The sequence below is a fragment of the Oncorhynchus keta genome, chromosome 6 (genome assembly GCF_023373465.1).
Source record: "Oncorhynchus keta strain PuntledgeMale-10-30-2019 chromosome 6, Oket_V2, whole genome shotgun sequence".
Lineage (NCBI taxonomy): Eukaryota > Metazoa > Chordata > Actinopteri > Salmoniformes > Salmonidae > Oncorhynchus > Oncorhynchus keta.
The window spans coordinates 34,619,943-34,629,923 of record NC_068426.1 but is presented as its reverse complement, the minus strand read 5'-3'; the positions used below and the strand labels follow the sequence as shown (position 1 = coordinate 34,629,923).

Here is a 9,981-nt window from a genome sequence, read left to right as displayed (position 1 = left end):
ACAGAAGAGTAGCATCACTTTTTCCAGAGTAATTTAATAAAATGTTGGATATCTATGGCAAGATGCATCATTCGCCCAAGTTCAGTCAAAAATCGGGCTGTCAGATATTGCAGGTGATTAACGTACGAAGAGATCCAACAGTCCCCTCCCCGATTTCATCGTGGGGGACACTGAACTAGGCCTATATGAGCTTGTTTCTCCGTCCCTGAACGAATCCATCAAGTTAGGTGTGACTACTAAAGTACCATTCATTCAATATGCCTCGTCAATGGTGAACTGACTATTATCACATCAGCAGCAGCCTACTGTCGACACAAAGCTATATCAAGGGGACAGATCAAGAACTGATTAACATAGCAAGACTAATCTTATAAACCCGTCTACAATAACATTCTGTGAAGGACGGTATTAGCAGAGCAGCTCTCTGTGCCATGTCGGCTTCCATCCACGCAGCGACGATCACTGAACTACTGCAACACTACGCACATGTTTCTTTGCTTGTCAATGCGCTCGCGCTTTCTACCACTGCGGAAATCAAATCATGTGCAGGCAGGAAAGTGCTCTCGCTTAGTTGACGAAACGCTGTAGCTAACTACCTTTGTCGTAGTGACGGCATAACCAGGGTTAGAGTTTTAGTGAGGTCCGGAAGGGGTTGGGGGGTAATTGAAGTAACTTTACTGCATTTCTATACAAAAAAAAAAAAAAAAAAAACGTTTAAAATGCAGTTTGGAGAACAGTAAAAAAAAAAATGTTTAAATACCCCCCGCCATTATCACCTTAGCTGCTGTAAGTTCATTCACCTCAGCTGATCTACCAACAGATAGCCTATTAGCTATACAATTGTAACAATATACCCCGAAAGTGGGAAAGTATGAGATGATTCACACTGACACGTAGCATCAACGATGACACGAAAACGTGATATCTGTTCAACTGTATTGTTTTGCATTTTTATTTCAGGATTTAACGTAAGGCCTATATGGAAGATGTTCATATTGAAACATATCTTTCTTAAGTTCCTAACTCGTTCGATAAGATTACTACCACTTTTCTCAGGGGACCCCACATGGGTCCCTGACCCCAAGTTTGGGACCTTAAGATGTTGCTACGGCATGAAATTCTCTAAAGAGATGCATTTCCTAGCATCCCCGCTCTCTGCTTGCTTCCTCTTTCTCTCCAACTCCTCCGCTTCCTCCTGCATGCATTGCAGCCTGCCCTCACCACTGAGCGCAACACTGTCCTTCTCAGTAGCCTACTCAATGTATTTTTAGCTCCTGCTGAGGTAGGCTCAGTTTAATGTCAACTTTACTGCAATAGAACTCTGCTTGGCAGCTCGCCACCTGACTGACTGATTGACATACAGTATCTATCTATAAGCGACTATTTACCAGTAGTGCACCCATTATCCGGGTCAGTTTTTGTTTGTTTGGAGGATGTCTATAGACATGGCAGGAGTCACAGGAAGGTTTTAAAATGGCCTTTTGTCTGGCATCTCGCAAACACACTGGTCAGCAGAGCCGAGTGCGTGCCGGGTAGTTCGTCTCAGGCCTTCGGCCTATGGCGCGAGAGGGTGGAGTTAGCGGCGAATGTGCTGCAAAACACAAATCCGGAGGAAATCCGGGTGTACAAAATATATAGATTGTGTTGAATTTGATCAACAAAAAATGTAATGTCTTATTGGCTACGTGAGGTTAATTTGATCGAATAGAAGTTTCGTAAATCTTAAGTTAAGAGTTCACTTATATACAGTGCATTCAGAAAGTAAACAGACCCCTTGAGCTTTTCCAGTTACGTTACAGCCTTATTCTAAAATGGATTAAATTCTGTTTTTTCCTCAAATACACACACACACTACCATATAATTACAAAGCAAAAACAGATGTATATTTTTTATAAATGTGCAAAAATGTCAAACACTGAAATATCACATTTACATAAGTATTCAGATCCTTTACTCAGTACTTTGTTGAAGCACCTTTGGCAGCGTTTACAACCTTGAGTCTTCTTGTGTATGACTCTACAAGCTTGGCACACCTGTATTTGGAGAGTTTCTCCCGATCTTCTCTGCAGATCCTCTCAAGCTCTGTCAGGTTGGATGGGGAGGGTCGCTGCACAGCTATTTTCAGATCTCTCCAGAGATGTTCGATTGGGTTCAAGTCCGGGCTTTGGCTGGGTTACTCTAGGTCATTGAGATTTGTCCTAAAGCCACTCCTGCATTTTCTTCGCTGTTTGCTTAGGGTCTGTAATATTCATATAAGTAAACATACTGAATTGTAATTGGATGCATTTAACCGCCATATCATACTGTGCTATGATTGGTTAAGACCACCCAAATGGTTAGGTCATGGGCAGTTTGATCCTGTTTGGCGATCTGTGAACATGCCAGTTATAGCTAGCTAATAAAAGAGCTAAGTTAAGAAATATCCTATAGTACTGCATTATTTTGTACAAAGTGTGCAACACAAGACATTGTGTCAGAGTAAAAGGTCTTACAAGATGGATTTTTCTGGAGTTCCTTCACCTCGAATGGACTGGGAGTCTACAAACTTGGCGTAAGTACAAATAGCATGTGGAGCTAATGTTCACAGGTCCTCTGAAGGACAGAGGAGAAGAGGAAAAATGCAGCTACTTGCTCCTCTGGATCGGTGAAAAAAAGGGAGAGATATTTACATGGACACTTACCGAGGCTGAATCAAAAAGGTACTGAAAACAAACTACGATCGTTTTGAAGCATATGTTGTGCCGAAGACCAATACGATTTTCGCTAGGTACAAATTCCATGAGAAAGTACAGGGAGATAGCGAGTCTTTTGAACAGTTTGACAGAGCTGCGTCTGCTTGTGAAAGACTGATTATGCAAACAAGGATGAGATGGTCAGGGACCTTATTGTATTTGGAATACACTCACCGCGAGCGAGAGAAACTTTTGAATGTTGGGTCTGAGGTCAAGCTGGACAAAGCTATCGACATAGCCAGATCTCAGGAGCGAGCACAGGCTCAGATGAAAACCATTTCGAGTGGCAGCACGAGCGCATCACGTGAGCAAGCAGTGCACGCAGTCAGGCAGACATCAAAGCACACCTCCGGTGCACAGAGAGCGCGTTTTAGAACAGAGAGAAACATAACTCCAAAACAGAGCGACACAGACTCAAAACATGTGAATACAAAGTGCATGGCGAACAAGGAAATTGCCCAACTCAAGGCAAACAGTGTATTAAATGTGGAAAATGGAATCACTTTACAAAAGTGTGCAGAGCTTACCGTGGAAAAACAGTACACAGAGTGAGTGAAGATGAAATGTCAATTAAAGAGTCAAACGCTGATGAACTGTTTATTGATTCAGTGACACAAAAAAGTAATATCAGAGAAAGAGCAAGCCTTTGCTGACATTGAGATAGGACCACAAGGCACAAAGCGAAAGTTCAAACTAGACACTGGTGCACAAGTAAACATTATTCCTCTGAATGAGTACCACAGCTTTGACATCTGAGTGCCAGCTACAGCCCACCACACGCAGACTGACTGGTTATGGTGGTGAACAGCTCCCAGTAAAAGGCACATGCACTTTCAAATGCAAATACAAGGAAAGTGACATGTTGGACTTTTATGTTGTTGACACTAGAGCACCTGCAGTGCTAGGTCTTAAAGCATGTTTAGACATGGACTTCATCAAGCTAGTTTGATCAGTGACAGCACCAGTAGAGACAGACGATGTACTAGAGGAGTTTGCTGATGTTTTTACAGGAATAGGATTATTCCCAGGAGAATGTACCATTCACCTTGACCCAGACGCAACCCTTGTGGTCTACCCACCGAGAAAGATTCCCCTTGCTCTCTGTGCCCGTCTGAAGAAAGAGTTGGAGAGCATGGAGCAATCTGACAGTCACCAAGGTTACAGAACCGACTGACTGGGTAAACGCGTTAGTGGTGGTGGAGAAACCACGCACAGGCAAGCTCCGAGTATGTCTCAACCCAAGAGACTTGAACAAGGCTATCAAACGCCCCCATTACCCTTTACCGACTCTAGATAGCATCACACACAAGCTAGCGGGAGCACACTACTTCAGTGCCATGGACGCTAGATCAGGCTACTGGGCTATCAAGGTCACAGAAGAGTAATCTAAGATCACAACATTCAACACACCGTTTGGACGCTACAGGTTCCGCCGCCTGCCTTTTGGGATAATCTCAGCCCAAGACGAGTTTCAGCGAAAGATCGACGAACTGTACGAAGGCCTCGACGGAGTTGTGGCCATTGTGGACGACATCCTTGTCTATGGTCGAACCAAAGAGGAGCACGACCGAAACCTCCGCGCAATGCTGCAACGGTCAACATACACCATACTTACCTGCAACACCACAAGAACTGTTGACTGACACAGAAGCATGCTCAGCATCGTATCGCACAAGGTCAGCCAGAGGTCAAGCCCAGAGCTGTCTTAGACCTGTGAAATGTCAAAGGGTGTAGGCGGATCGCTGCTCTAAAAGAGTTTGACTGTAAACTTGTTATTGAAAGTTCACTTGAAATGCTTTGGTATTGTATTTTTATATTGAGATGTTATTTCTACAGTGGAAGCTGAGTTGCTGAGAATCCCTCGTTTGAAAAGTAACAGTATGTTGGATTATTGTTTCAGAGTCTGTTGATTCAGTTGGTGTAGTATGCAATATAAATGGGTACCTAGAGTTCAAACTACAGAGCATGTATTCAAAAGAAACGCTTAGAATATGTAAACATTTTTCTTTTGTTTTTAAAGAAGGGGGATGTAATATTCATATGTGTAAACATACTGAATTGTAATTGGATGCATTTTACCGCCATATCATACTGTGCTATGATTGGTTAAGACCACCCAAATGGTTAGGCCATGGTCAGTTTGATCCTGGTTGGCAATACATGCCAATTATAGCTAGCTAATAAAGAGCTACGCTAAGAAATATCCTGTAGTACTGCATTTTATTATTTTGTACAAAGTGTGCGAAACAAGACAGGGTCGTTGTCCATTTGGAAGGTGAACCGTCGCCCAAGTCTGAGGTCCTAAGCTCTCTGGAGCAGGTTTTCATCAAGGATCTCTGTACTTTGCTCCATTCATATTTTCCTTGATCCTGATTAGTCCCTCATTCCCTGCTGCTGAAAAAAATCTCCACGGCATGATGCTGCCACCACCATGCCTCACCGTAATGATGGTGACAGGTTTTCTCCAGGCGTGAAGATTGAACTCTTTGGCCTGAATGCCAATCTTGGTTTCATCAGACCAAAGAATCTTGTTTCTCATGGTCTGAGTCCTTTAGCTGCCTTTTGTCTTCTACTGAGGAGTGGCTTCCGTCTGGCCACTTTATCATAAAAGCCTGATTGGTGGAGTGCTGCAGAGATACGTTTCAACAAATGTTATAGTCATCATAAGAATGTTTTACTGTCATATACAAAAACGTAATCAGCTCCTCCATCAACGAGGATCAACTTCATCTTTTGTAAGGCTTCGTCCCACCACCTAAATGTGCCTTGAACTAGAAGCCTGTTGCATATTTTAGGGTTGTTTTGTTCTACCAGCATACTTTGACCTCAAATTGCATGCATGGTACAGAAAATACGTGGCTCCTAGCCTCCCTACATGGCTCCTAGCCTCCCATGCATAGGCTACTTTCTGTCTCTACACTCTTAGAACATATGCGGTTGAACAACACAATTTATGTGTAATGATTACTCAGACACATGGGTCAGTTCTTGCAATTAATGTTAAAAGCTGAAAACCATACAACACACCCTAAATGTGTTCAATTATTGACCAATCACATTGTTAGAACACTAAAAACAAAATGTCTTTCAAAATAAAACTGAATAAAAACTAGTAAATTAAGTCTGAAAATAAACTGATTTTCAAATAAAAAAATACTAATAGAAATAAAACCCAAACGAATAAAACTATAATAACCTTGGTCTGCACCCATTTTGTCAAGAGGCTCCACACCATACATACCGATCCAAGAGCAGAAGTCAGTCAATTGTGTTTATTATGTAAAATAAATAACATTAAAGAAAAATAATTCAATAAAAATAGTCTACTAAAATGTGGTCGGTGAAGCCAGTTTGTATTTAAAACCGCCATCCAGAAATACTATTGAAAATGTTGAAATTTACAAGGAATGTCTCAGAGACATGACCTGTTATGTAATCCGTACAGTTTTCTGTACGGTATGGATACACAGCGCATCTATTCAAATTTTGAAAAGAAACTACTAAAAGAAAAGAACATACAATATTTGGTTGTATTTGCACCAAACATATTGTAAAAACACACAAGACGTTTCAACAAAGAAAAGAACAGGAGCGACAGCAGTGCTATTTGGGAGAGATTTTGAATCGCATTACTCTACAGTGGCGTCCTTACCTACTCTCCTCTACTTCCCCTGGTCAGTTCTGGTCGGTCAGTGTAGATAAAGGAAAGGAGACAAGGTAAGCTATTTAGCAGTCCCTCAGTGACCTGGGGGACCTATCCATCCCACAGTGAATCTATAGTCTCAGCCTCCTAGCCAAGCCCCCAGAGCAGCAGCCCTTCAATCAGGAGTCTCCAGTCATTATGGATACAAAATCCTCCTGGTTGACTGGGAGAGAGAGAGAAAACGTTGTTTTGTACGTGGAAAGTCAGTATGCCATTTTTAGTTGGTGGTTATTCCCACTTTGAATGTGTGCGTGTCTGCTCTACGCATTTGTGTGTGTGCTCACTCTCTCCGTCTCCATCTGTATCGAACTCGTCGATCATGCTGCGTAGTTCCTCGTCCGTGATGTTCTCTCCTAGCTCTCTGGCCACACGTCTCAGGTTCCTCAGGCTGATCTTCCCGGAGTCGTCATCATCAAACAGCTTAAAGGCCTTCAGGATCTCCTCCTTTGGGTCCCTCTCCAGGATACGGTCTGTCACTGAGACACACGCACATGGGTAAACAGACACAGGGTTACACGCACACATACGTGAAGAGCAGCCATAACACATACTGTACAGGGTTCCACATACGCAAACAAAGCAGGAAACATACCAACTTCATTAAAGTCATCAAATGTTATTTTGCCATTCCCCTCTCTGTCGTAATCTTTTAGTATCTTCAGTATATCTACTTTCTTCACCTCAAAACCCATAGCTCTCATCGCCACCTGTGAGTGAGATATGGCAGAGTATGAGTGAAGATTAGACAGCAAAAGGGGACAACAGAATCCTAGTAATGATAAGGTAACTGTAGGTAGAGGTTTACCTTGAGTTCGTGGTAGTCTATCTCTTTGTCTTTGTCTGTGTCAAACAGCTCAAAGGCCTCTTTGATTTCATGCTTCTGTTCCTCAGTCAGCTCTCTCCGCTTCTTCCGCTTGGTTTTATCCACTGCCAGCTCAGTCCTGAACATCATTGTCAGTTGGTGTCAAATTAAACACAAAGACCTTTTCTCATTTGCATACTCCTTGTGTCCTCATATCCTTCTCAAAACCCATTTGAAGAGAAAGTCAGAGGGGCGGGAACTCTTTACTTTCTCATCCAATGGGTTTTGAGAAAGAGGCGAGAGGACACGTGGAGCATGCAATTGCTATTCTCACATAGCTTATGTCTCTGAAGTAGACTGTGTTCGAATACTCATACTAACAGCACTAACCGTACTATTTGTGACGTGAATTGAGTATATAGTATGCTTATTGGTATGGATATAGTTAGTATGCCAGAAGTTCCCAGAAGCGTACTAAATTCATCAAAATATGAAGTATACACACAGAGGACACTATTTCTGTACTTTAGGGACCATAATGCAATTTTTCAGGAAATGGGCGTGGCTTCACATTTCCAGATTTGAGGAAAATAAAAATGTTGGAAAATATGCTGCTGAAGTAGAACGAGAGCGGATACAAAATCATTGCTTTAACTATGACAAATGTTAAATGTTATAAAGTAGTGACTTTTCAAATAAGTTACCTTACAATTTAGGTTGGCTGACAATTTGTTAGCTACAATGTCCTTACGAACCACATAGCATATCATTACAGCAGTATGTACCGGTCCTAACGTTAGTTGGCTACTTATACATCAAACATCCAGTATATTAACTATAGGCTAACTAACTACCCAACGTTTATTGAATTGATTATTCCCGTCATTCTCAGCTAAGTGGTATAATATAGTGCGTTCTCAATGGAATTCTGGTGATTTCGTAAATTCACTCTGGCTACCTACTCCGATTTGAGAGCACCCTCTTCTGAGTGTACCAGAGCGCATGGCAGGTGTCGGCAAAAAAAAAAAGTTTAATTCAATTGTTGCCAACAGCAGTTAGTCACCAACACTCTGGATAACATGACAACAGCCTATCCAGCTCGAATAGGGCTTGTAAAATTGTTAGCGTAGTCTCATTTGTCTCTGGAAGTAGCTAGCCAGCGTTAGCTTTACTGCAGTATTAAGGTCAGATTGCTCAAAGCCCGAGCTCCGAGAGCGAAACGCGCGGACAAGCACTGAACTTAAGTGCACACTCTGGCACTCCAGATTGAATTTAAGAACACACCAGAAGTCGTAAAATGTCTAACAAGTCATTTGTTACGCTAACTAGCTAGCAAGAGGTTGCATAGCAACAGCACCAGCTTCCGGTATACGGGCGAAGAGCCAGTACGCCCAACTGAAAGGATACCGTGCGTTTACAGTATACTAAAATGAACTAATAGTGTGTAGTATACAGTATGTTAGTACGGGTATTCGAAAACCGATGTTGACTACAGACACACTTCATAGACAGTTGCTAAGGTTTAACTTACTGACACAGATGGTTAACTTTGGACAGTAAATAGCTAGCTAATTATCTTGGCCTAACTAGCTAATACAACAACTGCCTACTATCAAACATATCTACCTCGCGACAGTAGCTGAGCTAGCCAATTTACAACAAGGAAGCTGGCTAGTGCCAGTTTGTTTCACAGTTCTTGCTAGGTAACGTTAGTCATTTAAACACTTCGCTACAATTGTAAACTAAATACCTTAAAGACAGACTCATCCTTCAAGTTGTAGCCCTAAACGTGTACAGCTGGTCGTTTGAAGGCAGCTACTAAAATAATGTACAGCTGGTCGTTTGAAGGCAGCTACTAAAATAACAACAAAGCACCTTGTAACAAATCCGTTAATCCGCGCCTGTTTCGCTGTTTCCCATTGGTTGCTGGATCAGTGCTCGGCTACAAAATCGCTTCTGATTTGTCAGATGAAATCTCGAGTTGCTGCGCATTTTCCTACATGAAGAAATGTCCTGTTGTGCCTGCTGCACTCTCTGCCTAGTATAAAGGCGCTGTATGTCTGTTGACAAGAGAAATGCAGAGACCAGTGATGGAAAATCCTCACTCTCAGACCCAAGTGAAGCAGGAGGACTGGTCAGCCTGCCTACATTAACAAGACAACAGATGACTCCTGTGAAATCAGGTAATCAGGATCAGACTTCCTTTTCATTAGCAAAATAATGTGTACCACCACATGCCCATTTACCTGAGAATTTGTACTTTTTAGTTAGAAATATCATTAAATGTTGATATTATAGCAGAGCCATGTAATTACAATATGTATAAATATATGAAAGTGGGGAGCAGTATGTAGTAGTAGTAGTAGTAGTACTAACAGGGCAATTCCATTGGAACATGATAAAACTCAGACTGGTTTTTCACCTTAATAAAATGTATGCCAAACAAAAACCATTGATTGCAAAGTTAAACTTACTACACAGGTCCATATGCACAATGACTACTTTTAACAATGTCTACTGACCATTTTACAAAAACACATTCACTTAAAGTGAGGATGAGGATGTAAAGTTTGGCAACAGATGTTATGTTTCTCTCCGTTTTCCAAAAACTCTGTTAAATATATGCTCTGAATTAAGAGTCAAAGATGTCTGCAGAAAGAATGGGCTGTCAGCTATGCTCTGACACCTTGAGTTTGAAAACATCTATTTTGGTTATTGAACCACATGTACATTAAATTAAATG

At 41.7% G+C, this 9,981-nt stretch overlaps 1 protein-coding gene across 1 annotated transcript; it reads right to left on the bottom strand.

The window, feature by feature from the left end:
• Positions 1-5,990: 5,990 nt before the first annotated feature.
• cetn3 (centrin 3) lies at positions 5,991-9,143 on the bottom strand. The gene is made up of 5 exons (XM_035772562.1): positions 8,989-9,143; positions 7,242-7,377; positions 7,029-7,143; positions 6,721-6,912; positions 5,991-6,599 (listed from the first exon to the last, which is right to left on the bottom strand). Exons 1-5 carry the CDS (start codon positions 9,003-9,005, stop codon positions 6,556-6,558), a joined length of 504 nt encoding a protein of 167 aa, XP_035628455.1. The 5' UTR covers positions 9,006-9,143; the 3' UTR covers positions 5,991-6,555.
• Positions 9,144-9,981: the final 838 nt, after the last annotated feature.

What these genes read in the sequence shown, in the direction of transcription:
- cetn3 (XM_035772562.1), bottom strand. An exon ending in TGATGACTTTAATGAAGTTG is followed by an intron (nt 6,913 to 7,028) that starts GTATGTTTCCTG and finishes CGTGTGTCTCAG; the next exon opens with TGACAGACCGTATCCTGGAG. An exon ending in TACAGATGGAGACGGAGAGA is followed by an intron (nt 6,600 to 6,720) that starts GTGAGCACACAC and finishes TCTCTCTCCCAG; the next exon opens with TCAACCAGGAGGATTTTGTA.